The sequence below is a fragment of the Natrix helvetica genome (genome assembly GCF_964273705.1).
Source record: "Natrix helvetica genome assembly, chromosome: 1".
Taxonomy (NCBI): Eukaryota; Metazoa; Chordata; class Lepidosauria; order Squamata; family Natricidae; genus Natrix; species Natrix helvetica.
This window is the reverse complement of record NC_138548.1, coordinates 324,833,463-324,854,201: the sequence shown is the minus strand read 5'-3', so window position 1 is coordinate 324,854,201 and position 20,739 is coordinate 324,833,463. Positions and strand designations below refer to the sequence as shown.

The window sequence follows — 20,739 nt, the reverse complement described above, 5'->3', positions numbered from 1 at the left end:
TCCACTGGTGATTAGATTAGATCTTACGAATGTGTTGTTTCCATTTTGAGCTTTATTTTTTTTTCCTAGTGTGGTCTCTTGAGAATTTCTGTGTGACAGAATTGTGAGTTTTGTTTTCTTTCCTTATGATTCATGCAAAAGCATCAAAGGTATAAATAGCACATAGATAGGTGACTGAAGTTCATTATGTATCAGGCACTAAAGCTGTGATTACCAAATTTAGACAGGAGTTTCACTAGAATTTTTTAGTTATCCAGACATGACAGAAAAACTCAAAGTGAATATCCCAAAAAATTGGTGGCAATAATATCAATCAATGTTTCCTTGAATATTTATCAGCCAGGAGTATTTAATAAAACAATTATTTTGTTGCTTTTCATATGCTGTATTGTTATTTATCCATTTATAATAGATTTAGCTGCCATTCATGACTACAGTGGTTTGCAACTATACCTTTCAATAAAAGCAGCTTATGTATCATTTGTCTATGAAGAGAAAGAACTGCAAATAATGGAAAAATACAGTTTTTAAAGGATTGATGCAGATATGGGATTGGATTTTCTAAAATAGTAGTGCTTTGTTCCCATTACAGATAAAGGATTTTCTTTTTCTTTTCAATTACATAATTCATCTCACTTTTTCAATTTTATCTTATTAATTACAGAATGTGTAGAAGTTCTAGAGATCTATTCCATTCCCATCTATTTTTATGTGAAAATCTGCTGTTGCTTGTCATATACTGGATAGCTCACAAGTTTCTCTAATGAGAACTTATGAGGTGATTTTTTTTCTATATACAGATAATAAAAAATAAGTCTTAATACTTCCTCAGCTTTTCCTTCCTTCCTTCCTTCCTTCCTTCCTTCCTTCCTTCCTTCCTTCCTTCCTTCCTTCCTTCCTTCCTTCCATATTCTTAATAATTGCATTTTCATTGTCAACCAAAACATGATATACTTAATATCTGTTGTTATATACAGCTAACACTTATTAATATTTATGCTTATTGTGAAATTGACCCAATCAAAGTATCCCCCAAATCATAGAAGTCCTGAAGAATAGAAGTTAAAAGTACCTTAGTAAGAAAAAGGTGTGAAAACAATTCCCCTGTGAGCTCATGATTCTCATTTGGCTGCACTTTTCTCAAGTTCTCCTGAGAGAGAGCCACTCATGTTTTCACTAAGCAGATTAATGTACCTTTATATATAAGATGCTTTTCCACTCCTCCAATCTCATATCAGACAATTTTCTGTTCTAGCGTTAAGCATCCCAGGAAACTATTTTGTCTAATTTGACTGTAGACTGCCAGTATTAGGCAGAGACGACAAAATTGTGTATAAAGAAGTATTGTTCCATAGAGAATACTATTATCAGAAAGCTGAAAGTGAGTATTATACAGAAATCGTTTGCTTTGCAATGAGTAGGATCACGTATGAAACACCTTGCCTTGAATTATTAAAGCAGCCATCTCTTTTTTCCACATTTGTGGACCTTCCAGCTGATATGGCTACTTTAATCATTCATAGAGATGTGTTTGTTTAGGGTTTGCACAGCTCTAATGACCATGGAAAAACAATTACTTTTGTTGGTGTTAGTTCACAGTAAATGAATTACCTTTTTCAGAGCTGGTGGTTGAATTCTCTTATAAATTGCAAATTTGGATTCAAGATCACCCATTATTTAGAATCATCTCCTCAAATTACATGACCTTTCTTTGACCCCATTTTTCCATCTGAATTCTTAATTTCTGTTAATGAAGGTTTTAATGGCTTTAATAAACATGAATCATATTTGGCAATAAACCAGATAGGCAAAGCCTGGTTCCATTGGCAGTGTAGATGAAGAGGTACCATATGGTGCAGCAAGATACTGCATTCTCTTTAAGCAGCGGGTTTTCCAGTTCACTAGGTTTAAAGACTTTCTAGCCAGTTCTCTAATATGCATTCCTGTAATTTATAACAAAGTGGTAATTCTATTATGGTCAATTACTCTTCAGGGTACAATTTCCATTTTTATAGTTTGGTTATGTGAAGATTCACAACACTTTAATTTCTTCAGCATAATAAAAGAATGTAAATCTATGAAATAGATGATTTGCATAGTTGTGAGTCCATCTATTCTGCTTCTGGGGGTATATGGTTTTAAATAAAAATGTCACTGTTTGGCCATGGTGGGTAGATTCTATGGAAATATACTAAGTCACACCAAGACTTAGATGTAATATCTCCCATTTTAAAAGTATTCAACTATATAATGTGTATTTTAAATTTTTAAGCAGTTTAATTCCAGTAACATATTTATTCTCAGTTTCTCTGAGTTATATTACAAATCCAGCGAAAAGACTGTGTAATTTGTAGAGAGCCTGGGTGGATTTTGATATAATTTGATCTGATTTATACCCATTGTCCAACAGCTTTCATACTTCTGGAAGAATTATCTTTCTTCTTATATATCTTGATTAAATTCTTGTTTTTTTGAAAAAATATATTAGTTTAGAAATCTGTATTTAGGGAGGAAGTCTCTCTTAAAATGTTACCTGTACTTAAATAATATTTAAATAAAGTAGGGTTTTTGGATTCTAAAAATAGATATTCACAAATTAGAGCTGAGACATGATGGGAAAGTTTTCCCCCCCTTTTACTACATACAACAAGGACTTGTATTACAGGACATGCATGCTAAGTTATGAATCATTTTTGTCTGTATCCAAAAATGCATTATCAGGATTGATCTGAGACACTAAAAGAATAGCTGATTTTTTTCCCTCTAGAATTTTAATGTTTATAAGGTTGATAGGATATAATGGTCTACACACACACACACACACACACACACACACACACACACACACACCAAAGGTAGTTTACTTAATGTCCCCCCTCCATAAAGAGCCCTTCATCCAGAGAGAGAAAGAGGGAGAGGAAGCCACATTCAAAGCATGATTCCATTTGGAATTATGATATGGCTCATGTGGGTATTGCAATAATGGGTCCTATGAAATCATGCTATTTAAAAATGATATTGGCTTATTAAAGCTCTAACCATATAGATGCTGAGCTGAGCTGGAACTCTGATCTCAGAAAGACTGATATAAGGAAGACCTGATAAGTTCCATAGTAAATGGATACAGCAAGTTCAAATTATAACTGATTTAAAAATCACATTGTAGTATTCAACTTTAAGATATCTGCCAGGCATCAACTTTAAGATATCATACCATGCATCAGAGACACCAGAACTTCTCCTGTGGACAGAAGCATAACTGTTTATCCTGCAAAAGCTGATAAAGGACTCTCCTTCCTTTTGTTATTGCTATTGCTAGAATTAGTATTAGGCTATCCAGTATCAAGGACAATCCTCAGAATGCAAACTTGTTCCTTAAGGGAGAATACAACCCCCACCCCCTCAGAAAAAGGACATCATCTGAGCCTTGGAGGTGAAACCTCTGGAATCAGCAACAACTCTGTCTTGTCCAAATTCCATTTCAGATCATTTTCTCACATCTAGTCCTTTACAATAAGGAGGCTTATGCAGAGGCTCTCAAAACATTGAAGAAAGGAAACATACAAATGTTTTTCATCAGTAGAGGGAATGCAGTTAACACCAAAGCTTCCTCCAAATCATGCTCCATGTTCAATTAAAATGACAGAGAGAATACAAACTTTGAGACCCGCCAAGATAATTCATAGGAGACCAAACTTAAGTTTCTTTGTATCAACTTCTTTTAGGCCCAAACACATAAAAATGAAATAACTTAAACATCTTTAAGAAAGGATTCAGAGAAACCAGAGTAGAGCAATAAAAATGATCAGGGGACTAGAAAGCATATTTATTTATGAAACTTGGTGGCACAGTGGTTAGAGTGCAGTATTGCAGGCTACTTCTGCTGATTGCCACATGCCTGCAATTTGGCAATTCAAATCTCACCAGGCTCAAGGTTGACTCAGCCTTCCATCCTTCTGAGGTGGATAAAATGAGGACCCAAATTGTTGGGGGAAATAGGCTAACTTGGTAAACCACTTAAAGAGAGCTGTAAAGCATTGTAAAGCAATATATAAGCCTAAATGCTATTGCTATTGAATATTGGATAAGATTAAAAAATACTGACAAAAGTGGGGCATGGGAGAAAAAGAAACAAGAACAACATATTTATCTAACACAAAGGCATAATTTCCAGAAGCCACAAGAATCAATACCATATTTTGTTTAAATTATTTGATTTAATAGCATGGACAGTCCAAAGTGTACTGAAAAGGTGGATATAATTGAGCAAAAGAAGGGCAAGCTAAATAGCTTGATGTTGGAATCTCTCTCTCTTTCTCTGTGTTTAAAGAATTACCATAATACAACACTGATAAAGTTATGGGGAGAAAATATTGGTTGGTGTGGAATATATAGTTCATAGGATCAAAGTTTTAAAGCCATAGTATGAAACTCTGAAGTTGTTAATTAATGTTCTTTGAGCAGAGAATGTAGTTGCAGTTGAGATATGTAATAAGACTGAATGAAAATGGAAAGGCTAAATGTATTAACCTCACAATTAATGTTAAAATTAATTTCTCAGATTAATGTCTCCATTTTTCTTTTCCCTTTTTCTCAGTTACAAAAAGTTAAGATGTAACTCTTGAGCTCATTCCCTTCAGTGAAATTCCTTTGGAATAACACTGCTGGGGAATTCTCCTGATCAAGCCAAAAAAAGTGAATGGAAGATATGCAAGATCTCTTAGGAAGCATAGCATATTCATATCTGAAATAGTTGCCAAGAATATCTATTTTACAACTTTGTGTCTTTTCCTGAAAGATAATGTGCTATATTAATGTAGTGCATCTTTTTTTAAAAAATAGCATTGCTGTTATAGTACTTCCGATATTTTGAGTAGCATATTTATTTCTAATTATTTCTCAGCTTCAGGCTTTATATTCTTGTCTCTAAACAAAAAAGTACATAAAAAATAATAATGAAGTAAAGCTGCTGAGGACTTTGAAGTATAAGGGAACAAACCCTACAAATTCAAATTCTAGACAGCCAGTGGTAATATTGCCATTAATTTTATATTCTGCTTGTTTGCTTTATTGTAGAAGCTACAATATGAGAAGTTAAAAATATCCAGCAAAATGGTGGTTGCATTGTATAATAGGGCTACCAGATGTAGGCTGCACAAATCTGGATAACTACTAGATAAAAATTTTAGTATCTCTTCACTAAAGTCATTTAGATTTTTGCAATTTTTTCCCTAGGAACACTATTATAAAGACGTTTGAGCATATTTCATACTTAATAATAGGTGGTTCTTGGAAGGTAGTTTAGATATTATTACAATATTTTCCATGGGTATACTATGTTGTTCTTTAGTTTCTCAAATTTCTGGTGTTCACCAAGAAAACATTTCTGTAGAATGAGTCTACCAGACAATGGAAGTTTAGATAAGTGAACAATGTAGATGCTCATCATTCCATTGGAGTTCAAGACCATATATATGGTGGCTTCCTGTTCTTTTATTTGATAGCCGAAACTTTGTCAGTTCAGTTGGGCTGAGATAGAGTTACTGGCCTGACGTTGCCCAGTAAACAATGAATAAGGTGAATTATTGCCCCGAAACCTGGTCTTTCAGATCTACAGCCTCTACTGCTGTAATTGAGTTCATTCATCACACTGCTAGCTAACCTCTTTTTCTTGTTCTTTTCATCTTTTCTAGCAATATGAATTTCTGAAATGATCTAGGTCAGGGGTATCAAACTCAAGGCCCAGGGCTGGATCCGGCTCATGGGGTGCTTAGATTTGACCCACAGAAGCAGCCTGGAAACAGCCTGGAAACAGCCCATTTTTGCTGATAGAACTTTCGGGCCACCACAGGCACCCCGACACAAGTAGATTATAACTGGCCACCCTCACCCCACCTCCCAAGGTCAAACACAATGCTGATGTGGCTCTCAATGAAATCGGGTTTGACAACCCTGATCTAGGTCATCACATAATGTGTTCAAACCATGCTGATTTAAACCAGATTATTTGTGCCTTTGGTGGGAACTCATAATTAATTTGTTTTCTTGGTTATTCACGTTTTCTTGAATACAAGAGTCTTGTATTCAAGACTCTTTTCAAGAGTCTTCTCCAGGATCAAAGTGTCCCTATTTTAATCCCATGTTAACTACTACAGTCCCCTCACTCTTCTGTAAAATGATTGCTACTTATCTAATTGCATTTTTGGATCAGTGGATATATTTTTACTAGCTGCTCTTGTTCCGGGGGAATTCCCTGTTAAAGTCAGGGTGGTTTTCACTATCATAAAAAGTCAAGGCATAACGAAAGTGAAGCGGAAAGCAGAATAGCACTTGTTAAGTGCTTGTTAGTGTTGTTGGAAGACTTGAGAGAATAGGTGGATTTTCTGGGCTGAATAAATTGGTTGTTAAAAAGCTTGATTTGAATACTTTGAAATGGCTGCAAAACAAACAAAATTAAGTGTCTCTAAAAGCACTGGCAGTTCTCCAGCGCAGTCGCAAAAGCTGCAACCTTTACTACCTCCGGTGGAAACACAAACACAAACCTTGACACTGGAGGGTCTACAAAATAACTTACAAAATGCATTAAAAGAACAGGCAGTTGTCTTGGAGGGGAAAATTTCAAATGCCTTTAAAGATGTCTCTGATGAAATATCTGGAATTAAGGATTTAATCCAAAGGCATAACCAAGAGATAAGGGAGGATATAGTTGATGCATTTAAAGGATTATTTGGTTACGTAACATCTCTCGATGAGAAGGTGGAAGAAATTAATGAGTCTAATATAAAGTTGGACAATAAACTTATGGAGGCACAAAGTAAAATTGACAAGTCGGAGGCAGAGCTTACAGTGATACAATATAGAACAATGGAATTTGCCCTGAGGATAAGGGGTTTGAAAGAACATAACCAAGAAAATTTAAGAGATATTTTTGCAGACGCTTTCGCTCAATTAACTGGGGAACCAAAGGCCGAATGTGCCTGGCAAATTGACAAAATTTACTGCGTTAATTAATGGATTGCCAGACAAAGACAACTGCCAAGAGATATTGTAATCTATTTTGTCACCAGGAAAATTAGGAATGAAATATTGCAAGCAACCTATAAAAATAAACTGCAAGTGGCAGGTCAAGATGTGATAGTGTTGAAGGAAATCCCCCCCAAAATGTTGAGATCTAGAAAGGACTATGCATTTCTAGTGGATGAACTTAGAAATCACCAGATTCAATACAGATGGGAGACCCCAGCCGGATTGGTGGTGAATTACCTGGGAGAAAGACATCGTCTCAACTCTGTCTGGAAGGCAAAAGATTTTTATAGCATAGTATTAAAGGCAGGATGCCCTCCATTTCCAGGTCCCAAAGAAAGAAAAGAAACAGAGGACCCTAGGCAGCAAGATAGTCAGGCACAAACTGGGGTTGTGAGTTTACTGCAGGAAACAGAAGAACAAAGACAAACCCGTGCGGCCACTAAATGTAAAGAACAAGAATTAAAGTCTCAACAAGCCCAGATAATAGTCCAAGAAAATATAAATATGAACACAGAAGCTGTGGGAGGAGCTAGACCGAAGGTGAAATCTCAGCAAGATTTCCTGGCAGCTCTTAGAAAGCTTCAGCATGCTGAAGATGACAATTAAATTTCTAATTTGGAACGTTAATGGCTTAAATTTACCACAAAAAAGGGGAAAAAAAATTCACTATTTCAAACAATTTAAAAATGATGTAATTTGTTTTCAAGAAACACACATTAGAACACAGGATCAGAAATACTTGATGAACGCAAGACTGGGACCACACTTCGTAGCATCTGCTCTGGAGAAGAAAAACAGTATAGTCATATATTTAAGAAAAGACTTAAAGGCTGAATTAATTGAAGCAGATCCTCAAGGAAGATATATTGCAATTGAACTATTAATAGAAATGTAGAAAATACTCTTAACGAGTATATGCTCCCAATCAACAACAAGAAAAAATTTATAAGTTGCTTCACACTAAATTAACACAATGGGGTTATAGATCCTGTGTTTTATTGGGTGACTGGAACGGAGTACTGGATCCCGTTCAAGACAAGAAGAGGCTTTTGCTAAATACTCAAACACGAACAAGATTACCTAAATCATTTTTTGATATGATGGACGATTTTGAATTGAGAGATATCTGGAGAGAACAGAATGTTAAAGAACGGGATTTCACTTTTTTTTCTGATAGGCATCAATCCCTTTCTAGAATTGATTTTATACTAATTACAAATGATTTTTTTTAGAGGGTAAAGAAGACTAAGATATGCCCGAGAACTTTAACAGATCACAACCTGGTTTGGATGAAATTTGAATATGGAGACCGACCTAGGAGGTCTTGGAGATTAAATGAAAATCTATTTAGATATGAGAAAAATGTTACGGAATGTAAAAAACTATTGAAAGAATATTTTGCTTTTAATATGCATAAGGGGACATCTATGGAAATCGTTTGGGATGCAATTAAAGAATACATGAGAGGTGTTTTAGGAAATTTGAATAATATATATAGGTGCAGACAAAGGGAGAAACAAAGGGAATTAGAATTTTAAACTTGTAATTTCTATTGGGGTTTTAATTTAACTTATTTTAATATTGCTATGTTATTATAATATTGTATTGTGTTTTATACCTCCTCCGTACAATGTGTAATTTTATAATATGTGTTTTATTTATTGTACGCCGCCCCGAGTCCCTTTGTGGAGAGGGAGCGGCTAACAAATTTAATAAAAGAAATAAATAATAAATAGAGGAAGAGATTAAAAAAAAAGAGCAGGAGTTAATGTCTAAACCAGATGATAAGAAGATAAAAGAGGTAATTACCTTATTGCGAGGGCAGTTTAATATGTTGATGTTGGACCAGATAGCCACTATTCTTCTATATGCTAAACACAACACTTTTTGCAATGCCAATAAACCAGGTGGATGGTTAGCATACATGTTAAGGAAAAAACAAAAGTCTCGTATTATAGAGAAAGTAGAATACAAAGGTAAAGAAGTTTTTCAACAGGATATGATTAAAAAGACTTTTTTAGAATTTTACACTAGATTGTATGCTGGTGATAAAATACAAGGTTCAGACATAGACAGATATTTGGAGAAAGAAAATTCCTATACTCACAGATGAGCAAAGGGGAAGATTGAATCAACTTTTAACTACAGAGGGAATTTTCCTGGCAATTGAGCAGTTAAAAATTGGCAAAGCTCCTGGCACAGATGGTTTGACAGCAGTTTATTATAAAAAGTTACAACTAGAAATGGTGGAACCTCTTAGGAAATTATTTAATAAAATCCAAATGGAAGGCAGAGTTCCACCATCCTGGAAAACAGCCTTTATTTCCCTGATTCCAAAAGAAGATCAGGATCCTACCCAGCCAAAAAACTACAGACCTATTTCATTACTTAACACAGATTATAAAATTTTTGCTAAAATACTGGTAAACAGGTTAATGCCAATTGTGCAACAAACGATTCATAATGATCAGTCTGGTTTTATGCAGGGGAGACAAATGAAAAGTAATGTAAGACAAATGGTCAATATAATGGAATATTTGGGAAAGAATAATCAAGTCCCAGCAGTGCTTTTATTTTTAGATGCGGAGAAAGCATTCGATCAAGTCAATTGGCAATTTTTAATAAAAATATTACAAAAGATGCAGTTCGGAGAGCATTTCATGCAATCTATTAAGGCAATATATGAGAAACAGACCGCACAAATTATAGTTAATGGAGGTTTAACAGAATCTTTTAAAATTGAAAAAGGAACAAGACCCTTGTCCCTTGTCTCCATTATTGTTTATTTTAACTTTGGAATTGTTGTTGAATAGAATATGTGGGTCTGACGAACTACAAGGAATTAAGATTAGGCATTATGAATACAGAGTAAGAGCATTTGCGGATGACTTGGTTGTAACTTTAACCCAGCCGGGGGAATCAGTTACAGGTTTAATGAATATAATTAATCAATATGGTCAAGTATCTGGGTTTAAAGTAAATCTAGGGAAGACAAAGATGATAGTTAAAAATATGACTATAAACCAAAAAGTAGAATGAGAAAGAGTAACAGGATGTGAGATAGTAAAAAAGGTTAAATATTTAGGAATTTATATTACAACTTCAAATGGGAAATTATATAAGTATAATTATGAACCATTATGGCATAAAATACAGATAGAAATGAATAAATGGAAAAAAAACTACAATAGTCTTTGTTGGGAAGGTTAGCAGCAGTTAAAATGAATGTTTTGCCTAAGTTTCTATTCTTCTTTCAAATGATACCAATACTTAAAAAAGACGCAAATTTGGAAGAATGGCAGAAAGGTATTAACAACTTTGTTTGGGCAAGGAAGAAACTGAGAATAAAACTTAAAATAATGCAAGATATACGCGAAAGAGGAGGCTTAAAAATGCCCAACTTAAAATTATACTATGAAGCAGTAGTTTTAACAACAATTAGCGATTGGATTAATCTAACAGAGAATAGAATATTGAATATTGAGGGTTATGATCTGGTATATGGTTGGCATGCTTATCTAATATATGACAAGAAGGTGGATAAGATTTTTAAAAGTCATATTTTAAGGAATGCTTTATTGCGTGTCTGGAAAAAATATCAATATAGGTTAAATGATAAGATACTATGTGGGGGGTGCCCAGACACGCTATAGAGAACATAAGTATAGAACAAAAACAAGATGTAATTACATATGCAGAACTTCTTAGTATGGATAGAGGTGTACCACAGTTAAAATCTTTGAATGTACTAAGAGAGGAAAGGATAACTCAAACCTGGTTTCAGTACGGGCAGTTACAGGCTAGATGGAAAAAAGACCAGAAAACTTGTATTATCCAAAATGAGGATAATTTGGTAAAACAAATTAGGGACCAGGGTCAAATGTATATAAGATGGTTGTATAATGCATTGATAGAAATAGACTCTGAAACAGAATTAGTTAAAGATTGTATGATAAAATGGGCACAAAATTTTGAAGAACCAATAATGATGGAAACATGGGAAGTGATCTGGGTAAGAAATGTAAAATTTACACAAGCTCAGAACTTGAGAGAGAATTTTTACAAGATGCTGTACAGATGGCATTTAGATCCAAAAAAGTTAGCCTGTATTTATCTGAATCTACAATCTTAATGTTGGAGATGTGACTGTGTTAGTGCCACGTATTACCATATTTGGTGGACTTGTAAAAAAGTTAAAGCATTTTGGATAAAAATATTATTCAAAATATTTTGAAAAAGAGGATAAAGTTTACGCCCCAGTTGTTTTTGTTAGGTATAGTTTCAGATTGTACTGTTATAGAGACTAATTTGATTTTGAACCCAACAACGGCAGCAAGATTGTTGGTGGCGCAGTATTGGAAGAAGGAAGAGTTGCCTACTATCCAAGAATAGACGTTAAAAGTAGTAAAGTTAGCAGAGATGGCCAAAATTTCAGCATATCTGAAGGACCACTCATATGAGAAGTATAAGCTGGACGGGAGAAGATGGATTGACTATATTCAAAACAAATACCGGACTAAAAAAATTCAGTTAGCTTATGAATGAAGGCATAAGGAATGCTACAATTTATTTAAAGCTAGTTTAATAAAGGGGGAGTTAAAGCACAAGAATGGTAGCATGTTAAAATTAGTTAGCTTATGTTAGCGTATGGTTGTTAAATGTTTATACCCTGTATTCTGCTCTGGGAGGTCGGGGGGAGGGAGGGAGGGAAGAGGGGTAGGGTTGGGGGAAGAGGGAGGGAAAGGGGGGAAATAATTGTAAAACTTATTTTAAAAATGTAATTAAAAAGTCAAGGCATAAGCACATAGGGTCTGCTGGTTTCATTTGTCCACTCATTTTATCTTTGTGTATTTCAGTGCAACAGCTTCCAACAATAACAACACAGCCAACAGATCAGGTTGCTTTCCCTTTTGATGATGAATTTTCAATCAAATGTGAAGCTAAAGGAAACCCCCAAGTAATGTAAGTGTCACTGAATTTGGAACACTCTGCATATTTATTTCTTTTTTAGTTCTTTTTTAACCTTTGTTTTCCACTGTTTTCTTTAAAAAAATGTCTCTCCCTCTTGTAATTATGTATTTATATTTATATCCAGCTTTTATTTTTATAAATACAGCAGCGAACATATTTAATACTCCTTCCTCCTCCTAAGACATACCTCCACAACAAAAACCCTGTGAGATAATTTAGACAGTCTAGTATTATAATTTTGAATCTGGGTTGTAAGTCCCCTTTTTCAGATCAGTCATAACTTCAAACACTCGCTAAGTAATCAGTTGTAAGTTGAGGATTACCTATATCCAGGTCATTCTCTTGGTTTATTTTCATTTTCATTTTTAAAATTTCAGTCAACTTCTTTTGAAACATTCCGTAATGAGTTCTTATCCATGTTATGCCCTTGGCCTGAAACTTGGATTTCTAATTTAAATGCCTTTTCTCTTTTAAAATCCTTTTTTTGTAAATAATATTATTGATACTACTATTTATTTATCAGTTTTTCCCCCAAATGCCATCACTCTGCTTAAAAAGTAATTGCCACAACACTGTCAATAATTTACCAAGAATGTATGACTATTATTATTCTCTTTCTTCCTAGTATCTATCTTTCCCCAATTATGAGTATAACTATGTTGCTTGTATCTTTCTATTTATATTGTTTTTATTGTTTTCTAGTTTGATTTGATAGCTTATTAGTAACCTTGACTATCACTAAGTGTTGTATATTTTTGTTAGTACTATTTTACAAAGCCTTAATAAGACTACAACTGGAATACTGAATCCAGTTTTGGTTACCACATTGCAAAAAAAAAATATTGAGACTTTGGAAAAAGTGCAGAGAAGAGCAACTAAGATGATTAAAGGCCTGAATACTAAAACATATGAAGAACGGTTGCAGGATTTGGGTATGGTCAATCTAGAGAAAAGAAGGAGTAGGCGTGACATGATAATAGTATTCCAGTATTTGAGGGGCTGCCACAAAGGAGAGGAATGACCAACTTATTTTCCATAGTAGAAGACAAGATAAGATACTTTCTAACAGTAAGAAAAAATAACCAGTGGAACAGCTAATCTTTAGAAGTTGTGGGTGCTTTATCACTGGAGATTTTTAAGATGAGAGTGGAGAGCCACTTTTCTGAAATGATATAGGGCCTCCTTCTTGACGAGGGGTTGGACTAGAAGACCTCCAAAGTCCCTTTCAACTCTATTCTGACACCTGGATTTGTACATAGGTAAACAACAGCACTTCTGTATTTCACATAATACTTCTAGGACACTGAGGGAAAGTTTATGAAGGCTACTACACATTAATTTATAATGTTTGCACTACATAGTCTCTAGATAAGCATTAGATCTGATCTTCTACATTCTTCTGTATTCTTAGCAATTTTTCTAAATGTTTTATTTTATGTAATATGTGCCCCTCAGCATATACACTGGAGAACTGCTGAGACAGTTATCCTTTAATTTGAGGTTTTGAGTGGCCCAGTATAGAATGCAACATATTTCAGTTGATTTTATCAAAATGCATTACATGAAATATATCTATTATGTAGTCTATCTAATTTATTCATGCATAGACGAGAAAAGGCAAGGCAAAATTATTAAGATCTCTGGTATTTAATGTATACAATATTGATACATTATAACTGTTTCAAAATTATTTAATGGTATTTAATGTCATTTTAGCTTTAACTGGACAAAAGATGGAAAACCATTTAGTCTGTTGGGTGACTCACGGATAACTACATTTAATAATTCAGGAACATTTGTAGTTAAAAATCGTGGCAACATAGCCTTTTTCCAAGGAAAATATCGCTGCTATGCATCCAATGAGTTGGGAACTTCTATGTCAGAGGAAATTGAGCTAATAGTTCCAGGTGAGTATTTGTGATGACAATTATTGTTATTTCAATGTACTTTCTCTAAACAGCTAAATTGTAAGATGCTGAACATCTTGTTTATTGCTAGGGTAGCTCATTGCTTTAATTGTACCTGACTTGATGTGGAATTTATAAGAACCACCCAGGATATAGAAGGGCCTTGATTGAACAGTACAGATGTTTTGTTTTGGAGAATTGGGACAAGCATTCCCTGTATTCTAGTTGAGTCTTAAGTATTCCTTCTGGATTCTTCCTTTTCATCCGCTTTCTCAATTATGCATTTAGGAATACATCAAATGGCAATAAATGTAGTGAGACTTCTTCGAAGAATAAAAATAAAGAGTTGGGAAAGTTAATTATGAATCCTTTTTATTTGAGCAAATCTATTCAGCATTTTTAATTTGAGACATTAGAAATCAATTTAAAGGTTCCCCTTTCACATATGTGCTAGTCATTCCCGACTCCAGGGGGTGATGCTCATCTCTGTTTCAAAGCCGAAGAGCCAGTGCTGACCGAAGACATCTCCATAGTCATGTGGCCGGCATAACTAAATCTGAAAGTGCATGGAGCTCTGTTACCTTCCCACCAAAGGTGGTTCCTATTTTTCTACTTGCATTTTTACATTGAACTGCTAGATTGGCAGAAGCTGGAACAAGTAACGGGAGCTCACCCTGTTACACGGCATTAGGGATTCAAACTGCCGAACTGCTGACCTTTTGATTGATAAGCTTAGTGTCTTAGCCACTGAGCCACTGTTTGAATTTAAATGTAAACCTTAAAGGTAAGAAGCCTATAATCCACATTAGTAAAATCTCCTTCAAACCCAACTTGATTCCTGATGATTTTATGGACATATTCTCTTAACATTCGTAGCAGCAGTTGAGAGGGTTTTGCCATAGTCTTGTTTCACAATGTTTTTTCACTTTCACAATCTAAAGTTCCAAGTATGCTTTGGTGGTCTCCCATCCAAACAGTAATCAGGATTGATTATAGTTAGCTTACAAACTCAGGTTCTGCCATCAGCTAAAACTGGTGGTCTATGGTAGGCTTAATTCCCTGTGCCGCTGCATTGTAGACCTGTTGCAGCTTTCAACCGGTCCTTAAATGTAGCCCTATAGAGAGCACATTACAGTATTCTGTTTGAACCAAGGCATAAGTTATTTATGAATAATGACTCCCATTCTATAAAAAGGAGAAACTGGCGCAGTAGAAAAATATGTGTGAAAGCTGTCCTCGCTATGAACTGAATGATGAATTAAATGATTTGTAATTTAATCACTTTTTAAAAAATGACTTGTAATTAATCTAAGGCAAAAATAATAGTTGACTTTTTTTGGCTTGGGACCATGATTTCAATGTTTTTATTTTATTGCAGCATAGCAATAAGCCAGTAATGTCACTTGGAGGAGGCAAAATATTACATAAAATCAAGGCATTAATGGTGGTTATGATCATAGAAGAATGTAGGCAATTGAGGTACCCTGGATGCCTTAAGGGATGGGCAACAGGCCAAAGCGAGTTTCAGGCAAGCTTAGCAAGACAACCTCACTCTGTGCTGATTAGGAGTTACAGAGATGGAGCAAAATGTCTTTGCTGGAACTTAACAGCTGTCAAGGTTATTACAGCCCAGATCTAGTAGACTCAGTGCTGTGTCAACCAACTGTGCTGCTCCTCTTATCTTGAGAAGATTGACCTAAAACCCCACCACTGCTCTTTTTTCTCTAAAAGCAAGTGCTGCCCAGGATGTTATAACAGGTCTTCTTCCTTGCACAAAGCACTAGCTCATTAACTGAAGGATTTGCACTGTGGGCAAAGAGTACTGCTTATCTCCCCTGGGCAGAAGGTTCAGCTCTTGAAGGATTTTTGTAGTTCTCTGTTGAATGTTAAAATAAAAGTACTAGGCTCTGCTTTTTGTCACAAAGGTGTTTTTTCAGGAGGCAACTGGACTTTCTTGTTTTATTTTCTTTGAAGATGTTTTGCTTCTCATCCAAGAAGCTTCTTCAGCTCTGGATAGTGGGGAATGGAAGGATTTATATTCCTTGCAGACAGCTGGTCATTTGCATCCTTTCAGAGGGTTGTTGAAGCACTTGGAAGTTTACCTGGAAATCCATTTCTACTCCAACACAATTCAAAGGGTGTTCATACCAAATTGTATAGTTAACATTCTGTAGAGATTCTCAATTATCCAGGTCATGGTTGTCGCAAAGGTGCTTTTTCAGGAGGCAACTGGACTTTTTTGTTGTTTATTTGACGATGTTTTGCTTCTTATTCAAGAAGCTTCTTCAGCTCTGACAGGAAGGAACCTCTGACTACAGGAACCAGGAGAACTACTCAGGTGACCCTGAGGACACAGATAAACCTCCAAGTACTTCAACGACTCTCTAAAAGGATGCAAATGACCAGCTATCTGCAAGGAATATAAATCCTTCCAATCAGAGCTGAAGAAGCTTCTTGGATGAGAAGCGAAATGTCTTTAAAAAAAACAAGAAAGTCCAGTTGCCTCCTGAAAAAGCACCCTTGGGACAACCAAAGGTGGGACCTGGATGACTGAGAATGTCTACACGCCCTGCTTTTTGGTTTTACATTCACAGAACAATCCCAATTTTGGATTAGGATAAACGTCAATCTTAAACAAAACTTCAATCTTCAACAAAACTCTCAATTTACTACCACGATTGAGCCCAAAATTTCTATTGTTAAGTAAGACAGTCGTTAAGTGAGTTTTGCCCCATTTTATGATCTTTCTTTCCACAGTTATTAAGTGAATCATTGCACTTGTGAAGCTAGAAACTTGGTTGTTAAGTGGGTCTGGCTTTCCTATTGACTTTGCTTGTCAGAAGGTCACAAAAGGACATCACATGACTGCCCAAATATGAGCTAGTTGCCAAGTATCTGAATTTTGATCACACAATTGACCACAGGGATGCTGCAATGGTCCTCTGAAAAACAGCACTTTTTTCAGTGCTGTTGCAACTTTGAACAGTTAAATGAATGGTCGTAATTCAAGGACTATCAGTACTTATACAAATATAATAGCAGAGTTGGAAGGGAGTTGGAGGTCTTCTAGTCCAACCCCCTGCCTAGGCAGGAAACCCTATACCATTTCAGACAGATGGCTATCCAATATCTTACTTAAAAAAATGAGGGTGAGACTTGACCAAATAGAAGAAAAAGCTGCTGGAAGGCAGAAATGCTACCATGTGCTTTAGGCAGGATGGCAAGATCACAGCTTCAGAATCTTAATTGTATAATTAGGTGCTTTCTTAGAATTTAGTTGGCTTTGAACATGTCAAGCGAGGAATTCTATATGAATCTGATGGAAATGTCAATGTCAAAAACTCATTTTGAAATGTGAATATGAAGTCAGATTCACTCCTATGCTTTATAGCCTTCTGAAAACCCTTTAAGACATGGCTCTGACAACTAGCCTGGGGCCCCAATGAGAATGTGGCATTTTGAAGGTGGCTAATGGACTAGAAAACACCCCACTTCCTCTCTGTGCATGCTTCGCTTCCTCCCTCGTTATCCTGATTAGTTTTAGTTTAATTGATATTTTTTTAATGTAAGATCTTTATTGTTTTTAATGTTTTATTTTGTATTTTATTCAAGCCACCTAGAGTCGCGAGATGGGTTGGCACACAAATTTGATAAACAAAGAAAGAAACAAATTCCAAAGTACTTTAGCTTAGAGTTAAACCACATATACTAAACATCAGAGAATAATGATATGTGTTTTTTTTTCCTTAGCTACACATATGTACACCAAGATTCACTTATCCGTTCCTCCTCTACCTTTGTTTTCTTTTTAAACGCAATCTAAATATTGATAGTGAATTTAAGCTTTGCTCACAAACAAAGACAATGTTCTTGCTCTATTATAAATAAAATCCAGAAGGCAATCATGCATTACATCTTTAATGTATTGAATAGTTTAGCCCTAAGTTACATGGATTGAGACTGAATTTATGCATACATATATTATCAGGGCTGTGCAAAATTTATTTGCTGACTTTCACCATGCTTCTTTTTTCCCCAGGAATGAGCTAGCAGGCATATTAATATACAACCAATTTAAAGAGTACTCAGGAGAATAGTGTTATCAGTGTCAGACAGTGATTTGATTTGGGTAGACAGTGTTTAATATTGAATCCCTTCTTTTTCTCTGGAGATTTATTTTAATGCTCCACAAACTTTTACATAAAATTATAACTGATCCATTTTTCAACAAATTTTAATGTCACGTTCCGGCATTCACGTTGCATACAAACAGAGATTCAGTTTGATTGGTGAAAAACTTTTATCTCTATCTAACAAACTACGTGATAACCAGCACTAAATGACAATGATACAAAGGTAATCAAATCCAAGTCAGTTCTAACCAAGTTAACACCATCACCCATATATATACCATTACCCCACCCAGCTCCACCCAAGACTCCACCCAGATGACACCCACCCACCATCACCAATCACCATGGCCCACACCTCCAGCCACACCCCCACTCAGTGTCATCCTAGCCTCTTTCCTGGTTAGCAGCATCCGAGCAAAAGAGTTACATCAGAGTAGGCAGTTGCACCCAGGTAGAAGAGATACATCAGAGTAGGAGTTGCACCCGAGTAGAAGAGTTACATCAGAGGAGGCAGTTGCACCCGGGTAGAAAAGCCACATGTCAATCGACATCAGAGAGGCAACATCAACGTGGCAGCATTGCATGGTGGGCATGGTGATGGACAGGGTCCCCCTGGATGGCAGCCTGAGGGCTGACATTTAATAGATGTTTGTAAAAACAAGAGCAAAAACTTTCTGGCGGTTAGAAAATCTAGAAATCTTAGAAATGAAGAGAAAATGTGCATATAGTTTCCACATTTTTCTTCTTTTAATTGTCATTATTTCATTATTATTACTATTATTGTTATTACATATTGTAGATATGTATGCTATTTTGCAACAGTTCAGGGTAATGTATATAACACCCCCTCATTCAAATTGTCCATACCACAGCTTAGTTTTCCCTTTTCTATTTCAGCTGAAATGCTGTTCAAATCCGGGTAATAAAAAAACCCAGAACATTAACTTAAAATCACGATAAACAAAACAATATTCCCTAATATTCCCTCACCCATACAAATCTGCCTTGCTCATCAGTCAGCATTAATTGGGGTTTATATAATAACTCCACTTTTTCTGTTCTTACTGAGAAAAAAAGCACTATGTTTTAATCAATAAGTTTTTTTAATATTTTATTTTCAATATATGTTTCTTGTAGGCAAATTATATTTTTTCAAATAATATTTTTTCTCAAGGAGAATTTGCTTCAGTTATATTCCATATTAAACATTTGTAATCCATAATCAGGTCCAACATTTAGAGAGAGAGAGAAAGATATCGCTAGTGCCTAGTTCAGTATAATCCCTTTTAGTTTCCCACATCAGCTGTTGGAGTTTTTGTTTAGTCTCAATTAACATTTCCATTTGAATCTCTCCTCTACAATATTTTGTATAAATTTCCTGGCCTTCTGGACAACTCAATCAACATCTCTGCTATTTAAAAGTATAAATCACACTTTCCAATTTTTCCAATTGGAAGCAAACTTTTTTAATATAGACAACAGAACCTGTTTTTTGTTTACAATTAAAGAGAGCAGGAAATTGGTAAAGTTCATAAAACAAAAGATAAAGGCAATATGAACTAGACTACGATGTTGACTGCAGCTATAGAGATACTGACTATGATATTTGGCTATAACTATGGAATGTTATTTTAGACAAACATATTAAGAGCAGAGGAAGGCAAAATAGCAAGCCTAAAGGATACCAAGATATCATAAAGACAATTAAGGCAACTACTTCAAGATGCACCCACTGCTCTAGAACAACTGCTTTCTTAACCTTCTGTACACATAAATAAATGAAAAGTCACACATTTGACTATAATTGTATATAAATGGCTTTTTATGCAAAGGTAAAGGAAAATTTCTCTTTATTCATGGTACTTCATGGCCAAATACATATGGCACTTTGAACAACTATACATAAGTGGTATGATATTGACTTATTCCTGATTTCTTCCCTGTATGGTCTTAGCCCCAGTATTGTTTGGTGGTTTTCTCACTCATGTACTCATATACTGTACGTAGCTGTTCAAGATCAGCTTGCTGGCTTAGATGTGAAAGAACAAATAACCCAATTTATTTATTTTATTTATTACTTAAATTTGAATACCACTCACCTCTGTTTAAACCTGATGTGTTTGGGGAGAAATAAAATGTATTTATTCATTTCCAATATCTCTATAATCCATATATGTTCTTTATGCTCCACATATGATCCATCAACCAAAAGGTGACTATTGATATATTTTAATATGTATGTTTATATACTAAAACAAATAAAAGAAAATAAAAGAAAATTCCTAACATTTTTAAGGGGATATACTGTATATATGACAGAGTGAAGAAATGATGAGGGAAAGAGGAATTGTAGATTGTATTAAAAATAGTGTTTTGTGTGCTAGTTCATATCTCATCACCCTCCATATCTAAATACATGAACTTTTAATTATCACAGAGAAACCTTAGCATCTTTGCAAGGTCCATCTTTTCTGTCCTATCTCCTCTTTGGTTAAGTTAGTACCTAAACAATGCTATTCTGCATGGCCAAATTTGATAAGTGGGGTTGTAGAGGACCTTAAAATAAATCAATTCCTTTTATGTACAAACACAATCAAAGCATAGCCTGATAAATATGACATCATGATAATAGCATGGTTCTTGGCAGGCATCTCTCCACAATTTTGAAGGAAGATACTAGGTGCTTGGCAACTCATCATCCA

General features: G+C 35.1%; 1 protein-coding gene across 3 annotated transcripts in view; it reads left to right on the top strand.

Annotated features, from left to right (window-relative positions):
• The window catches only part of CHL1 (cell adhesion molecule L1 like), a 220,055-nt gene that overhangs the window by 114,199 nt on the left and 85,117 nt on the right, over positions 1 to 20,739 (top strand). For all 3 annotated transcript variants that reach the window (XM_081940227.1, XM_081940228.1, XM_081940226.1), the window contains exons 3-4: positions 11,883 to 11,988; positions 13,714 to 13,904. In XM_081940227.1, the coding sequence (XP_081796353.1) occupies positions 11,883 to 11,988; positions 13,714 to 13,904 (297 nt within the window). The remainder of the gene's footprint in view (positions 1 to 11,882; positions 11,989 to 13,713; positions 13,905 to 20,739) is intronic.